This window comes from Euprymna scolopes, chromosome 20 (assembly GCF_053919585.1).
Source record: "Euprymna scolopes isolate OS-2025 chromosome 20, ASM5391958v1, whole genome shotgun sequence".
Classification (NCBI taxonomy): Eukaryota; Metazoa; Mollusca; class Cephalopoda; order Sepiida; family Sepiolidae; genus Euprymna; species Euprymna scolopes.
The window spans coordinates 112,694,978-112,719,560 of NC_136501.1; the positions used below are offsets into that span (position 1 = coordinate 112,694,978).

At 34.5% G+C, this 24,583-nt stretch overlaps 1 protein-coding gene across 2 annotated transcripts in view; it reads right to left on the reverse strand.

Moving 5' to 3' along the window:
• The window catches only part of LOC145241569 (uncharacterized), a 60,021-nt gene extending 38,186 nt beyond the window's left edge, over nt 1-21,835 (reverse strand). Inside the window, exons 1-3 of one of the 2 annotated variants that reach the window (XM_080104640.1) lie at nt 21,436-21,835; nt 5,826-6,080; nt 338-496 (exon numbers count right to left, since the gene is read on the reverse strand). In XM_080104640.1, the coding sequence (XP_079960766.1) occupies nt 338-496; nt 5,826-6,080; nt 21,436-21,452 (431 nt within the window). In that variant the 5' untranslated portion in view covers nt 21,453-21,835. The remainder of the gene's footprint in view (nt 1-337; nt 497-5,825; nt 6,081-21,435) is intronic. The other variant, XM_080104641.1, reaches the window with a different exon arrangement.
• Nucleotides 21,836-24,583: the final 2,748 nt, after the last annotated feature.

The following is a 24,583-nucleotide window of genomic DNA, read 5'->3' on the forward strand; positions in this document are numbered from 1 at the left end:
TATTTAGACATACAGCAAGCTTTTTAATAAGTTTTTAGGTGAAAATTTGGCTGCCAAGAGGTCAAAGTTGAAAGAGTTGATCTTTGCAGACTCTACCAAACTCCTCTGCCAATTTTGAGTCTAAACGCTTGAAATTTTAGATGTAGGTTACCTGAATATGAGGCAAACTTTTTAATATATATATACATATGCACATAAAGTTATGAACAGTACATAGGGCCCGAGCACAGCCAGGCTGAACTGTTAGTTTTGAAATAAAAATCAAATTAATTGCTATTATCAAAGACATTCATCCACACTTTAGACAATTTAAAATAAAAAAAATAGAAAGACATACTTGCTAACGTGTTCGTCATAATCTTCTGTGCGTTCATCAGGATAAATCAAGTTGACATGCCTTTCACATTCATTCATCAAATTACGGGTTTTATTCAAGTCCGTGAGTAGTGGAGGTTTCTCTGTTATATTTTCAACGTCTAGAATCTCATCTTCATCACTGGAAAAAACAAAAAAACAAAAAGAAAATAAAAAAGAAATATATTCTTAAAATTTGTCGCAAAATAAAAAAATAAGAAAAAAAGAAATTATTTAAATTTGAACATTTTAGAAAACCAAATAATGCTGTATAATTTTTATTAAATAAAAAAAATCTTTTCTTACATTTTTTTTTTTTTTTTGGTTTGGATTTTTGGTGGCATTCCACTCTTACCAAAGACTTTTTTTTTTATTTTCTCATTTTGAATTTTATCACCATGGGTCCTTGTAAAGTTACACTCTTGTGGAGGTTGAAGGTTCAATGTTTAGTGCATGTGACAGTCAAAATACAATCACGAATTACTTCGGACTTCTAACCAGTCATGTCTGACAGAACAAGAGCATGCTACCCCGTGAATTAAATAAAGAGTTTTATTCAAAATTCTGTGCAGATACCCATGTTCGACAAGATACACCTGAAAAAGGTCAGAGTTTACATTGACCGAAATATTGTTAAAATAACACTGACGATGAGAACAGTAGTTCGAACAAGCCAAATAATACGAATAATTAATCTTCATCTAAAAAATTCAGAAACAAAAAATTATACAGCTTTACTTGGTTTTCTAAAATATTTAAATTTAACAGTTATAGTCAGTTAACATACTTCCTAGTTTCCAGCGTAACATTACCGGAAGCAGTGACAAGTTCCTTTGCTTTTTTCTTTCATGCCTATACCTCCCTTTTGCATGAACTTTATTTTATTTAATGTTTTTCTGATATTTATTTTTTTATACTTTCATAAACATTATATAAATTTAAAAAAATCTTATTTTTAAAATTCAAACAGAAAAAAAACTTCTTTTTATAATTCCATAAATATTTCATATAAAATTTCAAATAAAATAAAAACCTATTTTTTTTAATTTTGTTATTAAAAGTGAAAATAAAGACTAAGTGTGTTATTTTTAATCTGTATAATTTTGTAAATTTTTATAGCATATTTTTTCAATAAAGTCATTTTCTTATATTTTATTTCAATAAATCGCTTCACTATAGAAATGCTGAAGGACAATAAAAGTGATCATTTCTTTCTGATAGGTTCATAAGAGTAGTAGTTGAGGGGCAAAAATCAGAAGCTCACAGTATTAATGCTGGAGTCCCTCAGGGGTCCATCCTGGGCCCAACTCTTTTCCTGATCTACATTAATGATCTTCCAAATCACATCCTTACATCATTTTTAGACATTTTAGCTAACGACACTACCATTTATGGTAGCACATCTAAGACAGTAAACGACCAAGTTCTCTCCGATTCTCTCTCCTCTGATCTTGAGCACATAGTACAATGGGGAAAGGAGTGGTTGGTTACTTTTAATGCATCTAAAACCAAGCTTCTCTCTTTACATCATCAACACTCTGTCCCACATCTGGCATCAACTGAAATGAATGGCTCTCGTCTTCAAGAGGCCTCAAGTTTTGACAAGCTTCTGGGCTTGACCGTTACTCCTGATCTTAAATGAAACACATACATCAAATCCGTTGCCAAGGCCACTGGAAAAATGGTGGGATCTTTCTATCGATCCAGTAGATATCTCACTGCTAATGCAGTTCTCTATCTATATAAGAGCCATGTACGTCCAAAGATGGAATACTGTTGCCACATCTGGGCAGGAGCTGCTAGAAAAGACTTGTCCTGCCTTGATAGAGTTCAAAATAGACTTCGTAGCCTTGTAGGAGATGTCCTTTTCTCTTCGTTGCAACCTCTATCTCACAGAAGAGATGTTGCGAGTTTGCCTCTGATGTATCGTTATTTTCATGGAAAGTGTTCGACTGAGCTTCAGTCTATGGTCCCCCCTCGCCAAACTTTCACAAGAAACACTCGTCTAGTTGAAAACACTATCAATAATCTCCCCCCCCCACTCTTTATCTGTGCCTAAACCTAAACGTAGATTCCATGAACAAAGCTTCTTTCTTAGAACTGCACGCCTGTGGAATTGTCTTCCGTTTTCCTGCTTTCCGGCTAATTACAATATGGTTGTCTTCAAGTCTAACATAAACAAGTTCTTGATGAGCTGTTCCAGATAAGTTAACAAATTTACCGAATTTATTACTATATTGTCCAATTTCTACTGTACACTCTTTAACCCTTATCCTCGAATGGCCTCTTGGCCTTGATAATGTGGTGATGACTGTGTAAAAAAAAAAAAAAAAAAAAAAAAAAAAAACTTATTTGTCTCATCACCGCTTCCGGTAGCAGTCACGCCGGAAGTTAGGAAGTACGTTAGCTGACTATAACCAAATTAACTTTGCATAATAATTCTTTCACAAAATGTGATTAACTTCATTTTTTTTCTATGTAGGAAAAATAATGTGAAAATTATTTTAAATAAGAATTTTGAAATTCACCAACTGTGACAATCAGGTTTATTCCAATTCCTGCTGAACCTGTACAAGAAACAAGTAGAAAACTTCGAAGTCGCAAAATATGGTATCTTATCAAGTCTGCTGAGTAAGTTTAGGGAAGTCTTAGTTCAGCCAAATCATTGCACATATTTAAAGCAATCTATATATATATATATATATATATATATATATTAAATTTATTTATACAAACATTAATGGCTACATATGTGCATACATGTTTCTGTAATGACCCGCGTTAGGGGACTACGTCTTCAGGCCAAGAAATTACTGATATTTCAATCAAAAACATTTTCCTATTTCGTTTGTAAAGTTAGAATGTAACCTGGGTGGGAGTCATAAAGCGGTGAGAGGACAAGTGAGGTCTTTGAAGATAATAAACATCTAATATACCTTTAATATACCTGCTCTGTTCACTCATTGAGCACTCTTTGGTAGACACATGTTGTTTCATTGGATGTACTTCTAGGAAACTAAACTCTACTGGCTATATATATATATATATATAAACTCAAATAACGTACAATAAAATCAACACTTAGCTTTGGTCTTCTCTTATCTTTCGAAACAAATTCTTCATTTTCAAAAACGTTGGTAATAGCCACATCTTTTTAAAGTACTGCCTTTCCTTTAGAAAGACTTGTCTTTTATAGTTGAAAAAAGGTTTTATATATACAGGGTGGAACGATAAAATTGTTGCCAAAGAAAAGACAGGAGTCGATTTTCATTTGATGAAAACCGGTTTTCATTTTTTTTATTTTTTTTGTTGCAGACCATGTACTAGTTGGCCAGTTGTGTACAAATCCCAAGAGCGCCAGAAACCTTCTATCATGTCTGAAAGTAACAATGTTCAACGAGCAAGATTGGAGATGTACCGCTGTACAACTCATGCTCTCTACCGATCAAAATTATGACAACAGAATCATTGTCACCACTCTCAAAATACAAATCTGAACCATTCAATCACTTTAAGCACAGCTCAACGATGTTTCTGGCCACGGTTATGGTCTTTGGTGTGGGCCACATCATGCCACCTCACAGCTTCAAAGTTGGCTTGAAAGTCAACACCAAAGTGTACCTGGATGTGCTGAAGAGTGTGGTGATCCCCTGGTGCAATCAGGTGTTTGCTGACAGACTCTTGGTCTGACAGCAGGACGCGGCACCACCCCACAAGTCCAAAGAAACACAACTTTGGCTCCAGAAGGAGTTCTACGACTTTGTATCCTTTTCTCACTGCAGACCTGAACCTGCTGGACTATTTCGTTTCGTCATATGTCGAGAATATCACCAATATGACGTCTTACAACACCAAACACAGCCTGATCACCACCATCTGCCAAGTATTCACTGACCTCCCATCAGTGTTTGTGGAAAAGGCATGATCCCAATTACGGACCCGTATTGAGGCGGTGATTGAGACTGAAGACTGCTACATTGAATAGATGTCAGCTCTACTACATAATCAAGTTACCTGAATTGATTTTTTCAATAAAAGTTTTAAAATAAAGCTGTAGTGTTGTTTTCTTTAGGGCGACACTTTTATCATTCCACCCTATATATATATATACATATATATATATATACACACACACACACACTCCTATAAATTTGGGTTGTTTTTGTATTGATATTCATATTAAAACCCCCTTTTTTCTGTTTATTTCAAAAGAAAATACAACTTTGTTATATATGGGTCGTGGAATTACATTCACTAGAAAAAGATCTAGCTAATTTGCATATTCTTTTAAACATTCATTTTAATTAATTCCCTATTAGTTGCTTCGGTTTTCTTATGGGATGTGCATTTTTAATTAACTATTACATGTAGTTATATTCATGCAGATATTCTACATGATTTATACTTGCGTAACATTTGCGTAAAAAGTTTATAGCAAACACAAAACTCTTTCTATATATATTTATGTATATGTATATATTTTTGTTTAAAATATTTTGCCTACCAAACTCCTCCAAGAGTTTTTGGTCTACAGATATGGAACTTTATATATAAGATATTCGAACCCATGCAAAATTTTATATTTGGGTTTTAACCCGGGAAAATCAGTACGAAAGTGTGAAAATTAAAATTAAATTTTCCAGGTGAGGGTCAAAACGCCAGCATTATGAATATGCATGCATAACGTAGTTGCTATTGCTTCACGTTTTAATTTTTAGCTTTGCAGACATGTCTTCATTGCTCAGTCATTAATGGCAGAGGAAAAAATAAATCATAAGCTAAATGTTTTGGTTTCAATTCTCAGTGGTGGCACACGAGTCATTTTTTTAAAAACTTTAAATCATTACTATATATTGGATTCAATATAATATAATAAATACAAAATTAGCATTAATCAAAATATCATATTTAAGCATATTTTACGACTGGGCAGGTAGAAAAGTATTCAAAAATTAAGAATAATTGAATTTCAACAAGGGTCGTTGATAGTGCTCAATCAAAGAGAGTAAATTATATATTTTTTTTATTATTCTTTATGTAAATAGTCATATCTTGCTACGATGTGCAGACCGTTCCAATCACATTTGATTTCATCAGACAAGAAAAATTAAAATACAAAATTTGGAAAGGTCTGGAACCTTTTTAAATTTTGTATTTTAATTTTTCTTGCCTGATGAAATCAAATATAATTTAAACGGTCTGCGCATTGTAGCAAGATATTACTGTATTTACATAAAAAATAATTAAAAAAGAAAAAATATATATATATATTTAAAGAAATGCCTGCTTATTTAATAACAGAGCAAAATTAATTTAATCTTAACCATTAAAAAACACATGCTTTTAATTATTCATAAAATTTAACATAAGCGACAAATTATGTTATTTTATAATTTTATTTTCCTTTGCAAATTATATTGAAGTAATACATGTTTATTTCTAACAAAGAAAAATCAAAAATATCTTCTTACACAGAGTTTTGTTCTGTATTTCCGTTTCGAGGAAATTTGTTCATAAACAACAACCGGAGCGGTTTTGCATTGCTGGCATCTGGATGTGCACTCCATGGTTTCGCATAACAATGGTCAAGTGCGACAACATCAATGTCTTGCATTTGTCCGGCTAAATGGTAGAGGTAAGCAGTGGTCAGTTTGTGCCGATGACTTTGGTATTCCTCCACAAAGCGGTCACTGTTACCTGTAGAAGTGACTGGCCGATAACGAGACCTGGAAAAAAGACAGATGGATTACAATTTAAAAAAAAAAAAAAGGGGGGGGGAGGGTCTTGGATAGAATTCCCCTTATACGAAAAAAGAAAAATCTGTATAATGCATGTATGTACCCGTGATAAAATGAAAATATATTAAAAAATCACATGAATTGATCAAGTTCATACATCATTTTTTAATAAAGAAAATAAAATTTTAGGAGTATTCAAAGAGCAACAGTTGTGTCACCATTTTGAAAATCTAAGAAAACAAAGGGAGATAACTCAACAATAATTCAAACTTGCAAAATTTTTTTTGTAATGCCTATGTATTCCTATTAATCATTTAAAAATTATTTTATTTATAATTAGGAATTTGCAGAAATTACAAAAATCTTGCAAGTTTGAATCATTTTTTAACTATCTTCCTTGTTTCTTGAGATCACTTTCAAGATAGAGACGACCGCTCTTTGAATAATGCATAAAATTTGATTTTCTTATTTAAAAATAAAACTTTATTAATTTACATAGTTTTTAAAATCGGATATTTATCTTCTGTCATTGGTATGTATATCTTACACATTTTTTTTTTTTTAATAAAGGAGGAACTCTTTGTTTATAAAAATCCGTCGACTTTGGAATGTAAAACGTTAAAAAATAAATAAAAAATAAAGGACCTCTAAATTAAAAATTAGTAAAATTATGCCACCTCTAGTCACATATTTTTGTTAGTATAAATAAATATTGAGTTTGATAGCGAACAATTCCTTGTTGACATATGTTACCCCCTCCAAGAAATTAGGAAGTAATACCTAGGAGGAAGAGTCTCATGACAACAGGACGGATACTACACTATCTCCTACTCTTGAATTGAGTACTTAAAGATAGTTCACTGATATAGTTTTTGAATGCAGACAGATACCAAATCTCTATGAGTCATCTATGCAATAAAGTCACTTTTTCCCCTATTTCAGTAGCTATTATAGCTTTAGAACCAACAGCTTCATATACTAAGCTGTTCTGCTAGGTATTTTCTGATGAGCATTTTCAGAAAATATGCGTCTGTTTTCTTTTCTTTAAAAAAATTTTTTTTTTTACATTTTTTTGTCTAAGCAGTAAAGGTTGCATTTTCACTCATTAAGCCCCCACCCACAATCAGTAGCACCAGGAAACGATTGTTCATGGAACTGTTTCATTCTATCACGCTACTCTTTTTATCTGTAACTTATTAAGTACCAACAGCCAAAATTTTACAAACAATTATGACTAAATTCAATCCTCTTATATAAAGGTACACATCAATACGGGAAAAAGTAAACAAAAATCATGGAGATATCTTGTTTAGTTTCCAAGTTATGAACATTTTAATATTCGCAAAAATGGGACGAACATATTTAATTTACAATATGGAAACTTTGAAAGCAACTGACAAAAAAAGGTAACTGGTAAAAAATGTCACAAAAGATGCTTTCATCATTCCTAGGATAAGAAGAAAAACACCCGTCTAGCTGAATCCACTGTGAAAAATTTCCCCCACTCTTTATCTGTGCCTAAATCAAAACATGGATTCCATGAACAAAGCTTCTTTCTTAGAACTGCACGTCTTGTGGAACTCTGTTCCGTCTGCCTGCTTCCCACCTGACTACAACTTAGATGTCTTCAAGTCCAACATTAAGAAATTCCTAATGAACCGCCCTCTTAAGTAAACACTTCATTAAATTTCCGCACTAACGTACTGTACTTGCAATAACCCTTATCCCTGAGTGGCTTCCAGGCCTTGATAAGTGGTGACCACCGTGTAAAAAAAAAAAAAAAAAAAATAATAGGAAGTAAAAGTACAATTATTTCTAATCCAATTTTGGCCTTCATTTTTGAGGTGTGAAAAGTGAACATTACATCATTTATAATAATAAAATTGCACTGATGGGCAATTTTTAAAGTATCATCAAATAAAACTGAATTAAATGAAAACAAATATGCACATGTAATATAATTCTATATATAATGATTATTATGCCTATTTTTTTTTTCAAACAAATTTATAAATAAATAAAAATGATCATTTGTTCAATTTCAGCAGTGGAAATAAAGTACTAAATGTCATAAACGTATACCAAAATCATCACAAAAACTATTAAACAGATCTCGAATATTGCATGTTAAATCAATACATCTTATAGAATATCACATCCAAATGTCAGCTTTTTACAACTTGTAGGTCTTAAATAATATCCTCAAGAAAATGATCATTTTTATTGACAATATAAAAATCACAAGCTAGCGTTCCGTGTAACAATTTTATCACCTTTGTTTGGGTCATGAAAATAAATCCGCGATTTTAGCAATACTAACAGTCACTTTAGTATTAACTATTGATGGGATGATTGCAAAATTTTTTACCGGATTTCTGATACAATTACCGATTCCAATTGTGGTCATGGTATTATTAGCCATGAACAATTTAGGCTCCAGTACACTGGAGGCAGTAGAAGAAGCTATTAATATGAGAGTGAAAATGGATGCAACCTTTCTTTGTAAAGAATCTTATTTGGGAGAAACAGTTAACACAGTGAAGATATAATTTTTTTTTTAAATGAATACATATTTTCTGGAAACACACACAATACTTGGTGAAAGTTGTTGTTGATGACAAAGGCCCTTGAGGTTTTGTAAATAATTACTAAAAAAAAAGAAAATTTGCAATAAAAAAAAACATTTGATACTTGCCCAGAATTCTTCCTATATTAAAAAACAAAAATAAAGAAAAAAAAATCATATGATGTCCTATGATGAAGAGAAAATATCATATTCCAAAAATCACAAATTAATTAAGACGTTATATTTTATTTTTAAATAAGAAAATCAAATTTTGACTTGCCAAGGAGTGACCGTCTGGCAATGCCATTTTTTAAAACAGTTTCAAGGAACAGGGGAGATAACTCCACATAATTTAAACTTGAGATTTTGGTTTTAAGGCCTACATTTTCGCATTAATCACTTAAAAATTATTTTCTGATTTAAAAATAAAACTAATCAATCTATGCGATTTTTGGAATCTGTTTTTTTTTTCATCATGGGTTCATATATAATACAGATTTTTTATTTTTGTTTTTTTTATTCTGAGTATGGGTGGGTGAAAAATTCTGGACAAGCAAGTGGTTTCATTGTTTACCTTTTGGCCGAAATAAATCCTTTCTAAAGAAGAATACAGTGTTTGTTTTTTGTTTTGTTTTTAAATTTGACCATTTGCCAACGCCTCAGTTTGATTCTTGTCCTTCCAGCTTTTTATGTGAATCTGCTTCAGCAAAAATCAGGTGTGTATGGTTCAAATTCTGTAGAAGCAACGCAATTCCATTTAAAGGCATATGGACTGCATATCATTCTTAATAATTGTTATCATGAATGTCGATGACATTTAAATTTAATATAATCGCAAAATCGTAAATTTTGTGAACGACAATAATGGTTGGTGCGGCAGTTTAAAATAAGAATTATCTTTACAATTCAAGTTTCTACTATGCTTCCTGTTTTGTTTTTAATTGAATTTTTACACTTTTATTTATTAAATTGTTAGGTGAAAGTAGGCCAGACTGCTTTTCCACGGGATGCTGGCTTTTCGAATCCAACTTTCTGACACTTGTGTCACATCATAATCGTGTGGAGGAAGATAAATAACGTGGAAAGAATTTGCTTGATTCCTTAATAACATTGGCATCATAATAAGTCGGACCAACTAGGATGTTGGTGGCAAGAAATTTGTTGCATCAATGAGTTGAACACTTTTGAGTTTTTAGTGTTTATGGCTTCTATCTTTTTTTCTCTCTCCAATTTTTTTTTTTTTTTTTTTTTAAATTTTTTCAAGCTGGGGATGGGGCATCCTACTAGATGCTGGAAAATATGTTCTCCCACCACTCATGCTAAATTTATAATCTTATTTTTTTTTTTTTAAAAAACAAAGGAGTCACTACTTATTAAGGCCCGAAAGCCACTCAAGGATAAGGGTTCATGTATGTAAGGTGATAGTTTAGTAATCGCTAATGGTGTAGATTGGATAGAATCCGTATTATTTAATGGGATGGCTCAACAAGAACTTGTTTACATTGGACTTGAAGAATCACATATTATAATCGTCCAGAAAGCAGACCAATAGAATAGCGTTCCAGAGGCTGGCAGTTCTAGTAAAGAAGTTTTGTTCATGGAATTTGTATTTAAATTTAGGCGCAGATAGAGAGTGGGGGAAATTATTGATAGTGGTTATAGCTAGTAAAGTTTTTTTTGTGAAAGTGTGGTAAGGGAGCAACAATAGATTGGAACTCAGATGAGTACTCACCATGAAAATAGAGAAGAGACAATCTCGCAATATCTCTTCTGTGGGAAAGAGTTGAAAGGAAGAAAGAAAGGGCATCACCTACTAGGTTTTGAAGCCGGTTTTGAACTTTATCAAGGCTGGGTAAAGTGCACCAAGCAGCTCCTTCCCAGATGTGACAACAGTACTCCATTTTAGGGCCTACCTGGTTCTTATAGATAGAAGATTGCATCAGCAGTGAGATATATCTTCTGAAGTAGTAGAATGATCCAATCATTTTTCCAGCAATCTTGGCAACAGATTTGATGCATATGTTATCATCCGATTATAATATTGCGCAATCATGTTGACATACAGGTTCCTGCTAGATCACTGAAGTTAAGAAACGTTGAGCCTAGCTAGTACCAGATGGGTAACCATTTATGAATTCTAGGCATTTCATGTAAGAGAGCACCAGCACCTCCCTACAAAAACAGCAAAAACCTAACGTCATTTATTTCCCTATTTGGAATATGCAAGCGACTGGGGATTACTTGTGAATTTCAAATTCCTTGACACTTCCTTTCACGGAGGAAACCAGTTGAACCAACTTAGAGTGAGAGTAGCCGCATAAATACAGAATAGATGAAGGAAGCCCCCCCCCCACTCCCTATGTTAAGGGCTTTTTCTAAATAATGAGGTTATCTATGATATAAATCTCATCTGTCTGTTTAAATGTATGTATGTATGTTTGTATACCTCGCAAAAACTTTTGACAGAGGCGACGGATCCTGACAAGATCGGTATCATTTTGAAGCTTGACGTCTCGGATGACAAATATCGAAAAATTGGTCAAAACCATTAATTCCTTCACCACAAACTCTGCCGTTTTGTATAAGGAGGGGTTGATTTTTTCGCTGACATTTTAACAAGTCATTCTCACCGTTGGATTAACTTCGGTTAATTTCAACGCTTTTGACTTCCGGTCGTGTCATGAAGACATCGGCTAAGATGTCAGATTTTCTTTCACTTTTTTTTTCGCCTTCGCGGCACAGGTTCGAGCCTGTCTGCCTACTACCACTTTTTTTTTCTCAACACACACTCCAAACACCCAGGCAATGCCGGGCACCCAGGCTAGTCTATATATATAAAAGCGGAAATGTATGTGTGTATGTGTGTTCGCTTTTTGTGTATGTCTTCAAAAGGCTTTTTCCGGCGGATTTTTAAAACTTTTTATATCACGTCTAAATGATAATATCTATGACTTACCAACGGTGGTCATCTCTATTCATTTTCGGATCTGCTCATGTTGCATTCGTTTTTCGGTATAAAAAAAAAAGCGAAACTCAATTGGAAATACTGGCCCACGGCCAGTGATCTCTAGAAAGCTATATAACATTTGGTCAATGTCGGCTTCGTCATATCAGTTGCTTTCATTTCGAGACGAGACACTCCCCCTCATAAACAGGGAGCTGTTTTTTTCCAAAGTTAGTTAAAAACAAACAAACCGTTTTATTGACCTCATTAAAAACTGTCCCGCAGAAAATGTTAACTGCTGAATAGCTATCGCGTACCATCGCCGCATGTGCATTAAGCCTTTTTGTATAAAAAAAACAGACCGCGTTAAATAAAACACTATCCTGCACTTAAAGTTCACGTCAAGAACTCGTCAAAAACGGGCACCTGTTTTTTTGTTTTTTTTACACTTTACTATTTTCCAACTGTGCGTCAAGGCTTCGTTTTTTTTTTATTTAAACAACCAACGATTTTTCTTTTTATTTACCCAAAACCACACACACCGCCAAACACCCGGGCAATGCCGGGTACCCCCCGCTAGTCTGTATATATAAAAGTGAAAATGTATGTATGTATGTATCTATGTACGCTTTTCCTCGATGTCCACAAAAGGCTTCTTTCAGAGAAGCGCTCGCTCGGTTCACAACTTCTTAAAACTTTTTATATCATCTATAAATTGTAATATCTCACAGTTAACCACGGAGCTCGTCTGTCTATTTAATTTTATTGACTTTCAAACATTAATTATTCGACATTTCCCGCATTGGCATGTGTTACATTCGGTTTTCGGTATGAACAAAAAGCGAAACTCGACTAATCACAGACCCAGAGCCAGTGGCTTGGTCAATGTTGACTTCGTCATATCAGCTGACGACACTACCATCTATGCACATCTAAGACAGTAAACAACCAAGTTCTCTCCGATTCTCTCTCCTCTGATCTTGATCACGTTGTACAATGGGGAAAGGAGTGGCTGGTTACTTTTAATGCATCTAAAATCAAGCTTCTATCTTTACATCATCAACGTTCTGATCCCCATCTGGCATCAATTAAAATGAATGCCTCTCGTCTTGGGGAGGCCTCAAGTTTTGACAGGTTTCTGGGCTTGACCTTTACTCCTGATCTTAAATGGAATACGTACGTCAAATCTGTTGCCAAGGCCGCTGGAAAAATGGTCGGATCCTTCTATCGATCCAGTAGATATCTCACTGCTGATGCAATTCTCTATCTATATAAGAGCCAGATACGTCCAAGGATGGAATACTGTTGCCACATATGGGCAGGCACTGCTAGAAAAGACTTGTCCTACCTTGATAGGGTTCAAAATAGACTTCGTGGCATGGTGGGAGATGTCCTTTTCTCTTCGCTGCAACCTCTATCTCACAGAAGAGATGTTGCGAGTTTGCTTTATCATTATTTTCATGGAAAGTGTTCGACTGAGCTTCAATCTATGGTCCCCCCTCGCCAAACTTTCACAAGAAACACTAGACTAGCTGAAAACATTATCAATAATTTTCCCCACTCTTTATCTGTACCTAAACCTAAACATAGATTCCATGATCAAAGCTTCTTTCTTAGAACTGCACGCTTGTGGAATTGTCTTCCGTTTTCCTGCTTTCCAGCTGTCTATAATATGGTTGTCTTCAAGTCCAACGTGAACAAGTTTCTGATGAGCCGTTCCACTTAAGTTAAAAAATTTACCGAACTTCCATTACTATCGATTACTATATTGTCTTTTTGACTACTCTACACTCTTTAACCCTTATCCTTGAGTGGCCTATCAGCCTTGATAAGTGGTGACGCCTATGTAAAAAAAAAAAAAAAAAGACGGTAGCTTTCATTTTGAGACGAGGGAGCGGGTTTTTAAAAACAAACAAACCGATTTATTGACCTCATTAAAAACTGCCCCGCACAAAATGCTAACTGCTGAATAGCTATCGCCGTCACGTCAATCAAAAACGCGCACTTGTTTTTTTTTCACACTTTACTATTTTCCAACTGCGCGTCGTCAAGGCTTTTTTTTTCATGGGCACGTTTTTTTTCACACACACCTACAAACACCCGGGCAACGCCGGGTACCCCTCGCTAGTCTATTATATAAATCTCAGTTGTGTGTATTTGTATGTCTGTTAAAAACTTTTGTTATCCACATTGAAGTGGCATGAACATGGTACTGTTAAAAAGAGCAATTTCTCGGACACATAATATCGAAAAATCAGAAAAAAATTATCAATTATTTCATGTAGAAATGTTGCTTTGCTTGAAGTGGTGGTTAGAGTTAGATAAATTTGCAGCGTCATAACATCTATGTCGTCATGGACGCATCGATAACGTGTTCGTTTACAAACTTAAATTATGCAAGTTTGCGCCCAGCACATGGCATTTAAAAAAAAAAATTTTTTTTTTTGCTTACAAAATTTTTGCTTCTGGTTTCGCTTCTGGCTGATGCACCCAAGTCCTATTTTTTCATTCGTGTTTTACCACCGGGCAAGTTATTTATAACTGCCATTCTTAACATAGGGAGGGGCAACAAGAAGTTAAGCAGAAACTTGAATCGTGAAGATAGGCAAAATAAATTCAATGATTAACTCATTAATTTTTAATAAACATTTATGTTAATGGACAATTTAATTTAACAATGGAAGAAATTCAAAAAGAGAAACTTCAAAATGGTGCATATTTGAGTTCAGTGCAGCATCATGACTTCTCCATCTTGGATTTCATGTTCGTTATACATGAATGCATGTTATATAGTGATTGAACTATACTGCCTCTGCCAATTTTTTTTTTTTTACTTAAATGTTAATAAATGTAATGTTGAATAGTATTCTGGACAACACCGGAATTATTGCTAGTTGTGCATACACGCATATGGAGCTGGACGCATACATGTAAATATTGAGACATCTTCAAACTAAGAAATATCATAAAAATTATAACAATTCAAAGAAGTGTGCAGAAACTTTGAATTCAACATTCTTCAAGTTTTGACAACAGTCATATTGAAATTTGGCCTCGGACAAATTTCAATAAGGGCCAGTGGAATGCAGCATGGAAAAATGAAATTCCTATCGAAAGTTTTTGTAAATAAATACAAATGCCAACCAAGGAAAAAGAGTCACTTAGAGAGAAGGGCACAGAGACAACAATTTGTCATTTTGTGTCACCCCCAACACTCCACCACGCCTCATCTCTCTCTCTTTCTCCATAGTACATTGAGAAAGAATTGAATAGAAAATAAATTGCAAAACAACTAATTGTCTTATAAACATTTGTCAAGAACTTGAAAATATTTAACAGATTAAATAGACGACAGGATTAAAATCCAAAGAACTACAGCATAACATAATAGTAAGAATGTAAGATGATAGTGTAGTAAGCGTTAATGGTGTAAATTGGGTAGAATTTGATTATTTATAGGGACGGCTTAACAAGAACTTGTTTAAATTGGATTTGAAGGCTACTATGTTGTATTCAACTGGGAAGCAGGAAAGTGGAACAGCGTTTGACATGCAGGCAGTTCTGGGCAGGGAAAGAAGCTTTGTTTATGGAATTTGTATTTAGATTTAGGCACAGATAGGAAGTGAGGAAAATTGTTGGCAGTGGTTGTAAATAGACGAGTGTCTTATGAAAGTTTTGTGGATGAAACCATACATCGAACCTCAATTGAGCACCTAATGCCCAAATCAGGATATTATGCAGGATTATACCCCTTAACCGAGTTCTTTTAAAAAGGAGACTTTGTTAGTTTGGCCACACTATGCATCACAATCCAGGAAGGTTCATTCATAAATCCACAAACAATAGCTCCAGAACCATCCTAAGATTGACGAAGATGCCCGGGAAGCCAGTGGAAGATGTGATTACACACCATTAAAGCCGATGCAGGTGTTCATCAATGGTTCTAACACTGGCTGTCCACCACTATCTTGGTCATTGCGGACGATCATGTGTTGTTCACGGAATTTGCATTTAGATTTAGGCACAGATTGAGGGTGAGGGAAATTGTTGGCAGTGGTTGTAGCTAAACGAGTGTTTATTTTGAAAGTTTTACAGTAGCTGGGAGGGGCCATCGTTTGGAGTTCAATCGAGCACTGAATGCCCAAATTATGTGATGCACGATTATGCCTCTTAACTAAACTTCTTTATAAAAAAAGATGTTGTTAGTTCAACCATATGACACACTGCAACCCAGGAAAGTTCATCCATAAGCAATAGCTCCAAAACCACTTCAAGATTGACAAAGACGCCTGAGACGCCCGCAGAAGACGTGGTTACACCTCATCAAAACGTAGCTTCACCCACAAGCGTTCATCACTGGTTCCAAGACTGATTGTCCATCACTATCTTGGCTGTTGTGCATGATCATGCATAGTTTACATTCATCTGGGATGGAGTTTCTTCTATGGAAGGAACCAGTTCAACCGATCCTGGGTGAATGTTACCTAAAGTCATCCATGCAGGCATGTGTACGATGAGTTTTAGAAATTGAATTACAAACTGACCTTGAGCAAGGTCACTAAATCAGTATGAGTGTATTGTAAGTAAAAAAAAAAAGAAATTTTATATAGGCATTAAAAAAAAAAATTATTTTGTTAAATATTTTTATACTAGTAGGATCTGTGGAAATTCAACAGCATCATCTTTCATCATCTATATATATTTTAATTGCATATATTACCCTCCGGACCAAATTACCATAGGTTTGCAGCAACAGATGTATTATGCCTACACTATTATCCACCATCTTATGTAACTTTTGAACACCATTTACGCCACATTTTGTTATTGTAATAAAATCCTACATTTCATCCTAAAAGCACCATCATCACAATCACAACCATCTTTAGAGGAAATAGTTTGTATTTTTCCCTCTAAATACCCAGTACTCTTACCGTTCCCAGTCATCACTGGGAAGATCTTTACACTTTCGAAGGATATGTGCTGCACCCTTATTAACTGGGTCATATACTCATATCATAACATAATCCTTCTATTTCTCAATATGAAAATAATAAATTCTCCCTTCTCACATTCCGCTAAAATCTCATTAGCTGAAACTGACTATTCATTCATTCTAGAATCGAACTCTTACTACAAAAACGATGACAGTGACGATCAACAGAATAAAAAGACTTTTTAACAATTGTAAAACCTTTCTCAACCACCGATTGCCACGACATAACACCCATCTTGCAAACTTCTCAGCTTAACATTCACAGAGCGTCAAGTTGAAACTCAGTGTGTGGCGTTGAGATTAGCTGATCGCCTCGGCGGAGCATTTTTTAATAGCACAGCCGGGATGAGATCAGGTCCACATGCTTTTGAGGTGTTTAGGTTTTTTATGATATCATGCACCTAAGGAGTGATTTTCAGATCATCTAGTGTGGCATCTGTCCGCAAAGGAAAGTCAGGGAGAGAGTGGTTTGCTGGGTCCAATCTGGATTTTGAGGCAAACCGACTAGCAAACATGTTAGCCTTCTCGGTTGCCGTGCAAACAACCTCATGATTGTTTGATAGTGGGGGAATCGTTGATTGCCCATTATTTACTACACTGTTGCAGATATTAAATCTCTGGTCCCCTCTCGCCAATCTTTCACGAAAAACACCCGTCTAGCTGAATCCACTGTCCAAAATTTTCCCCCCTCTTTATCTGTGCCTAAATCAAAACGTAGACTCCATGAACAAAGCTTCTTTCTTAGGACTGCACGCCTGTGGAGCTCTGTTCCGTCTGCCTGCTTCCCACCTGACTACAACTTGGATGTCTTCAAGTCTAACGTAAACAAATTCCTAATGAACCGCCACCTCAAGTAAACACTTCAATAAATCTCCACACTAACGTACTGTACTTTCAATAACCCTTATCCTTGAGTGGCTTCCGGGCCTTGATAAGTGGTAACCATCGTGTAAAAAAAAAAGATTTTCCAAAACCACGGGTTCCTAATTTCTGTACTTCGATGATTTTACTGGTGGCTTTAGTATATTCTCTTTTAGCTATCACTATTTCTCTCTTACAATTACTTCTAGCTTCTATAAACTTCTGTCTGTTTGAACTGGACTTATGTCAGTTAAATCTGCGGTACGCATGCTGCCTTTGAGCAATGGCAGCTGCACAAATAGAAGTAAACCATTGGAGAGAGTGGGGCTTGCTATAGAATATCCATGGAGGAAAATGTGTTTCAATTGCCGTTTTGAACCATTCAGTGGTCTCATTTGCGCACTGTTCAGCGGGAAGAGAAAAGATATTTCTCCATAGGGCAAACTCTAATGAGATTCCTGAACGCTTCCCAGTCAGCCTTTTTATAATACTTCGTTGTTTTGAGCAGCGACCCTTCAAATTTTGAAAAAGACAAATGGCGGTGAGCTAGGTGTGTCAGAAATTTTGTGAAAAATAGTGAATAATTCCACCCCATCTTTCCAAGCTTATAACTCCTCGAAAAATGTAATTCAAGCCCTAATTTTTTTTTTTTTTTTTCAATTAAAAAAGGAGCAAGGACCAAGGTTTCATTAAAAAATAACGTGTTTTTTTTTTAAAAAGGTTTTAAACTTCGGACTTTATAGGTAAATTTCTAAAAAAAACACTACTTTTCTTTTTGTTTTAAATTTGAATATATTATTTGTAGATCTTTTCTCTTCAATTTGTGATATATAACACTTTGGTGAGTAAATTATTTACTTTTTAATAGACATTTCAAAATTGGAGGTGTGAATTATTCGACCCCCTGTCTTTCCAAGCTTATAACTACTCGAAAAATGTAATTCAAGCCCTAATTCTTTTTTCAATTAAAAGGAGCAAGGACCAAGGTTTCATTAAAAAAAAACAAAAAAAAACAAAAAACAAACAACGTGGTTAAACAAAAAAAAAAAAAAGGTTTTAAACTTCGAAATATATAGGTAAATTTCTAAAAAAAACACTTATTTTTAAATTTGAATATATTATTTATTGACCTTTTTTCTTCAATTTGTGATATATAACACTGGTGAGTAAATTAATTATTTACTTTTTAATAGACACTTGAAAATGGGGGGGGGGCGTGAATTTAAAAAAAACGTTTGTCTAAAATATTATATTCGGTTTATTGGAAAGAGCATAAAATTTCACATTGACCCTGAAAATATCGTAAAAATAGAATCAATAGAAAAATTTTGATAAATTTTTAAAGTTTAAAAATTGAAAAATATTGAGTTCGGAAAATTCATTACTGTTTAAAAAAAATAAATAAATAAAAATATTTCTATTACTTTTAAAACAACTGTAATAGTTTATTTTGGAAGTATAATCCATAAAGAAAATAAATAACCCACTTTTAACAGAGAAATTCCGAGATTTTTATATTGTATTCGCAGTTCCGTGTTAGGGGTGTCAAAAATTCCTACAAAAATTCGGATACACCTCAGGTCCTGGCGGTTGTTACAGTTGTTTTAAAAGTAATAGAAATATTTTTTTTTTTTTTTTTTAAACAGTAATGAATTTTCCGAACTCAATATTTTTCAATTTTCCGAACTCAATATTTTTCAATTAAAAATCTATCAAAATTTTTCTATTGATTCTATTTTTACGATATTTTCAGGGTCAGTGTGAAATTTTATGTTCTTTCCAATAAATCGAATATAATATTTTAGACAAACGTTTTTTTTTTTTAAATTCACGCCCCCCCCATCCCAATTTTTAAGTGTCTATTAAAAAGTAAATACTTAATTTAGTAACCCGAAAGTAAATAATTAATTTACTCACAAATTGAAGAGAAAAGGTCAATACATAATATATTCAAATTTAAAAAAAAAAGACAGTGTTCTTTTAGAATTTTACCTGTAAAGTTTGAAGTTTAAAACCTTTTTTTTAAACCACGTTATTTGTTTTTTCTTTTTTTTTTTTTTTAATGGAACCTTGGTCCTTGCTCCTTTAATTGAAAAAAAAATTAGGGCTTGAATTACATTTTTCGATGAGTTATAAGCTTGGAAAGACAGGGGGTCGAATAATTCACGCCTCCCATTTTGTAAATGTCTAATAATAATTAATTTAGACCCCCATAAGTACATAATTATTTACTCACAAATTGAAGAGAAAAGGTCAATACATAATATATTCAAATTTAAAACAAAAAAAAACATATTGTTCTTGTAGAATTTTACCTGTAAAGTCCGAAGTTTAAAACCTTTTTTAAAAAAAAAAAACACTTTTTTTTTTTTTTTTTTTAATGAAATCTTGGTCCTTGCTCCTTTAATTGAAAAAAAAATTAGGGCTTGAATTGCATTTTTCGAGGAGTTATAAGCTTGGAAAGATGGGGTGGAATTATTCGCTATTTTCACGAAATTTCTGACACTGCTAGCGGTGCGCCGTGCGCCGTGCGGTGAGCTAAGTGTTAAATATGTGAAGTTTGGAAACTGAATAATAATGCAAAATAATGTTAGAAACTCAAACTCACCATATTTATGTTACCGTAACAATTTTGTATATTTTTTAAAGAAACTTCTACATTTTATCTCCGAAACTGGAGACGCCATTTATTTCACGCACCTGCCGTTAAAATGCAAGGGAGAAATCAGTATTTTAAACTATGGCCGAAATTAGTAATAAATAACAAAAAAAATTAAACTAAACTTCCGGAAAGAACTATGAAAAAAAGTAAATAAAGAAAGTGAAAGAGAACATATATCCATAACTGTTTAATTGGAAATGTTTCGGGTTTGTTTTACTGCACACATAGATTCGAAAAAGTTGTCACAAAACAAATATACAACAAATAAATGTTATCAAAGGCAAGATAAGCTACTTTTCTACCTAACTGGATATGTTTTTAGTGTTTTTATTTAATGTAACATGTTTATTCAGCTCGAAAACCATACAGTATTTACCGATGTATTGGAAAATTTAAAATAGCGGCTGACTCTTTCTTTGAGGCAGTAAGTTTGGGAAAATGAGTTATAAATAAAAAACCAGACAGAATACTGTTAGAAACTCGCTCAATATATGTTACCGTGACATAGGCTGACATATATTCGGCGGATTTTTAACAGTATTTTGACTGTTTTTTTTTTTTTAAATTATTATTTATACCTCATTTTCCCAAACTTACCGCCTCAAAGAGAAAGTCGGCCGCTATTTTAAATTTTCCAATACATCGGTAAACACTATGTTTTTAGAGCTGAAATATAAAAATAAATAATTTTTTGTCTGTCAAATAATTTACGCCGTTTAAATACACATTTGCCAAACACTTACCCCCTCCCCATGTTAAGAATGGCTTTCGAAATAACGTTATTATTTCAGTGTGGTAACAAAAACACATAAATACTCAAAAAAAAAAAAAAAAGATATCGTGAACTTGAATTCAACCTAAAAAAAAAAAACTTTAAAAATAACGCTGTACTAAAAATACATAAACACCAAACACCCTCCTCTCCCCATGTTAAGAATGGCTTTCTAAATATTGACGTTATTATTTGAACACGGTTCCTATTTACAATGTCTCCCCACGGGACAGAGTTAGACACCAGGGTCGTTTTTTAATGTGGAGGAAAGGAACGGAAATAAAAAATTGCCTCAGTCGTGAAGGATTTCTCCTCCACTGAGAGAGAACAAAAAATTGAAGCGCAGCAGCTGCAGCATCTGAAGAACAGATACTACACTCTGATCTGGACGCGAAGGCCAAGTGGGAGTCTTGATCACGGTTCAATAAGAGCACCAGCACCAGTATCGTTTATTTTTAATAATCACAAAACATTTTATACAAATGATTCTATAATATATATATATATATATATATATATATACGGGTGGGTTGGGGTCTTACCTGCTCAATAGGGCCATGGCAATGGGTAGAAAAAAGCGGTTATTATTTCATCGCAAAAAAACACCGCGATTCGATGTTTTAATTCTTCTCCATGAGGAGAAGGGTGGCCGCCATGTTTGTTTTTGAAAAGACTTTAACAAAGTGAAATAGAAAAAGAAGAAGTGGCGACGATTATCCAGATTTTCTTACGAATAAATTGTTCTTGTTTCTGTATTTTAATCCAACTTAATTTTTTAGAGGTTCGGCGAACGGAGTTTTTACGCTTTCGACATTGTGTGTTTTTTTTAATTTTTTTTTTTTTTTTTTGCTGTTGTTGTTATCGAAGTGTAAATTACGCACAAAGCTTTTCCTCTTTGCGTAAAAAGCAAGCCAAGGGGGAGGTAATCATCCAGTAGTTTCTAGTATTGTCGTTAGCGGGCGCGCAGCACCACTGTTGCCTATTTAGCGGCTTTTCCGCTAGATCTGGAGATTTCGTCTTCAATGTACTCGCGACATTCTCCTATTAGACATAATCAGTTTTGCCAACTGAGATTTTAAAAACCCGCTAGATGAGGAAATGGAAATCTCTAAAAAAAAAAATCGCTAGATTTTTAAATTTTGCCTCTGAAATTTTTAAAAACCACTAATTCAAAACAAAAATAACTCCAAAAAACAAATCACAAAATTTTAACTTTCTAACCTACATCAAATATTGCGAGGCCTTTTGGCAAAGATCAAAGTGCAGTATCTGTTCCGGCAGATACTGCAAGCAAAGACGATATGTGGGGGTGACCCCACATATAAGACCTTGGTCAATGTAGGGGCAACCCTTCATACCAATTGTCACTATCCAGCTCCCCTACTCCCTGGGGAGTTGGTCCCCATTTCCCCTTCACTCCTCACTTTAAAAATCGGCCTTGTGCCTAATTTGCTCAGTGGGGGAGCAAATAAATACCTCAAAGTGTAGTATCTGTTCTTCAGATGCGGCACTTCCATTTCTCGTTCTCTTTCAGTGGAGGAGAAATCCTTCATGACTGAGACAATTTTTATTTTTGTACCTTTTCTCCACGTTAAAAAACGACCCTGGTGTCTAACTCTGTCCCGTGGGGAAGCATTGAAAATAGGTACATCAAAATATTATGGATATACAAAATATTCCGTGTCTTCTCATTGTATATTTTTTGAATTATATTGAAGCGGTTGGCTCCCAAGAAGGCTTTCAAATTTTATCAGCTAGTTTTATCTGTTTTTCAGAGAGGGTATATTTTGTTTTGCAAGAAACATCATAAAATCAAAGAGTGTCTAATCTATATAATAAAGCTGAACGTCTGTGTGTGTGTGTGTGTGTGTGTGTGTGTGTGTGTGTGTGTGTGTGTGTGTGTGTACAAGATGTGAGATATTCTCTCACAGCGGTTTTGCCCTTGGCAGAATGAAAGCAAACCAATCAGAAATTACAACAGGCTCACTTTTTAAACTTCAACGTAAATTTTATTAAAGTAAAAAGATCCAAATTGCAAAAGATGTGTAATCTTTGGCTATCTGCCAAACTAGGCCAGTAACACCCAGAAAGGGGGTGCGAGCGTTTTCTAGTCTCACACAAAAACACGCATTCACATCTCAAGCTATATTACTTGTCATATACATACGCGCACACAAACATACGCGCCCACGTCCACACACGTACATATATTCATGTTCGTGTACATACACTCACATTCGCGTGTATACACACACACGCTAACATGCACAGATGGACGACGTCACTTCCCCTTTCAAAGGAAATCCACACATGCGCAAAAGACACACCGGAAACACCTATAAAAGGAAGAGACAAGCTGTTTCCAACCCTTTTAGGACCATCTTTCAAGCTGTACAGTCTACGGACCGACAGCGTGCCTTTTTGGCATGCATGCGCATGTGCGTACCTCACACCACTTGCTACTATGTGGGACAAAAATCCAACAGACAGTACGTACACTTTATACGCTTTCTATCTCCGTAACCTGGATTGACATTCTCACTCTTTCTTACTCTATCTCCCCTTCGTTTTGATCCATCAAAACAGACATGTGCGTGACTCTCTACTGAGCTTAACCCTCTCTTTCTACAGGCTGGCTTGCCACTTCGTGTTGCTCTATTGCATTCCCCTTTCCTTCCACGCACGTAGTCGTCAACGGCCTAATGAACACGTGTACACCCAAGACTTTCATTTCTCAACAGAAAATAAACGACATGTTTATTTTATTCCAGCATTTGAGTTCTTTGTTTCCTTCATTCAATTCGTTTCATTATTTTTTCTTGTAATGAGTTTAGGATATTTGTATCCTAGTCTTCTACAAGGGTAATAGTTCATCTTCAAGTAATGCTGAATACAAAACTCCGCTGACGAAGAACGCTGCAACAGGTTGAAGAGTTAAGTGATGCCTTCCAGATGAATGCTGCTAGTCCGGTAACCTCATGGAGTTCCCTCTGAATAACCATCTGAATGTCGGACAAATTACGGGTCAAACTGTAAACCTTAATTTTGTCTCTGAGAGACATTATTTGGTGTAATGATGAAAGTCAATTGATTCACAGAGCACAACAGTGTGCAATTAATAATATTTCGCCCAACATAAGGCTATTGGTGTTTGCAAATGATAATAACATTTCGCCCCACATTAGGCCACTAAAAACATCTCAATGAGACAAAGTTATTTTGAGGCTACAAGCCCCGAATGAGTTTCATACGTCCATTTCAACTTGTTATCAGTGTCAAAACTGGTAATTTGCAAAGATAAATTTGACGCCAAGAATATCCTCAGCAGTTAGTAACAACAAACAATCTGATAGGTTCAAACAAAATCGTGGGCAGTCAAACCAACCAATGAGAAGCCTGCTTATTTCTGCAGAATTTCTTACAAAGAATAGGCTCCTATATGGTTTACTATTATACTAAACTGACCACATACAATGATAGAAGAGGTATGAAGGATCAAAAATGGGTAGGTTACATTTTGAACAGGTGTGGGTTATCAAAATTGTGGGGTCTGCGTATGCACACAGTCCCGAAAGAATGGAAATAAAAAAAACTAAAAAACAGAACTTCTACAAGGGTTTTTGATATAGATGCGCATAAGAATACTTTTATAAGTATATTTCAGTTTGAAGACAGATAGTATAATAAATT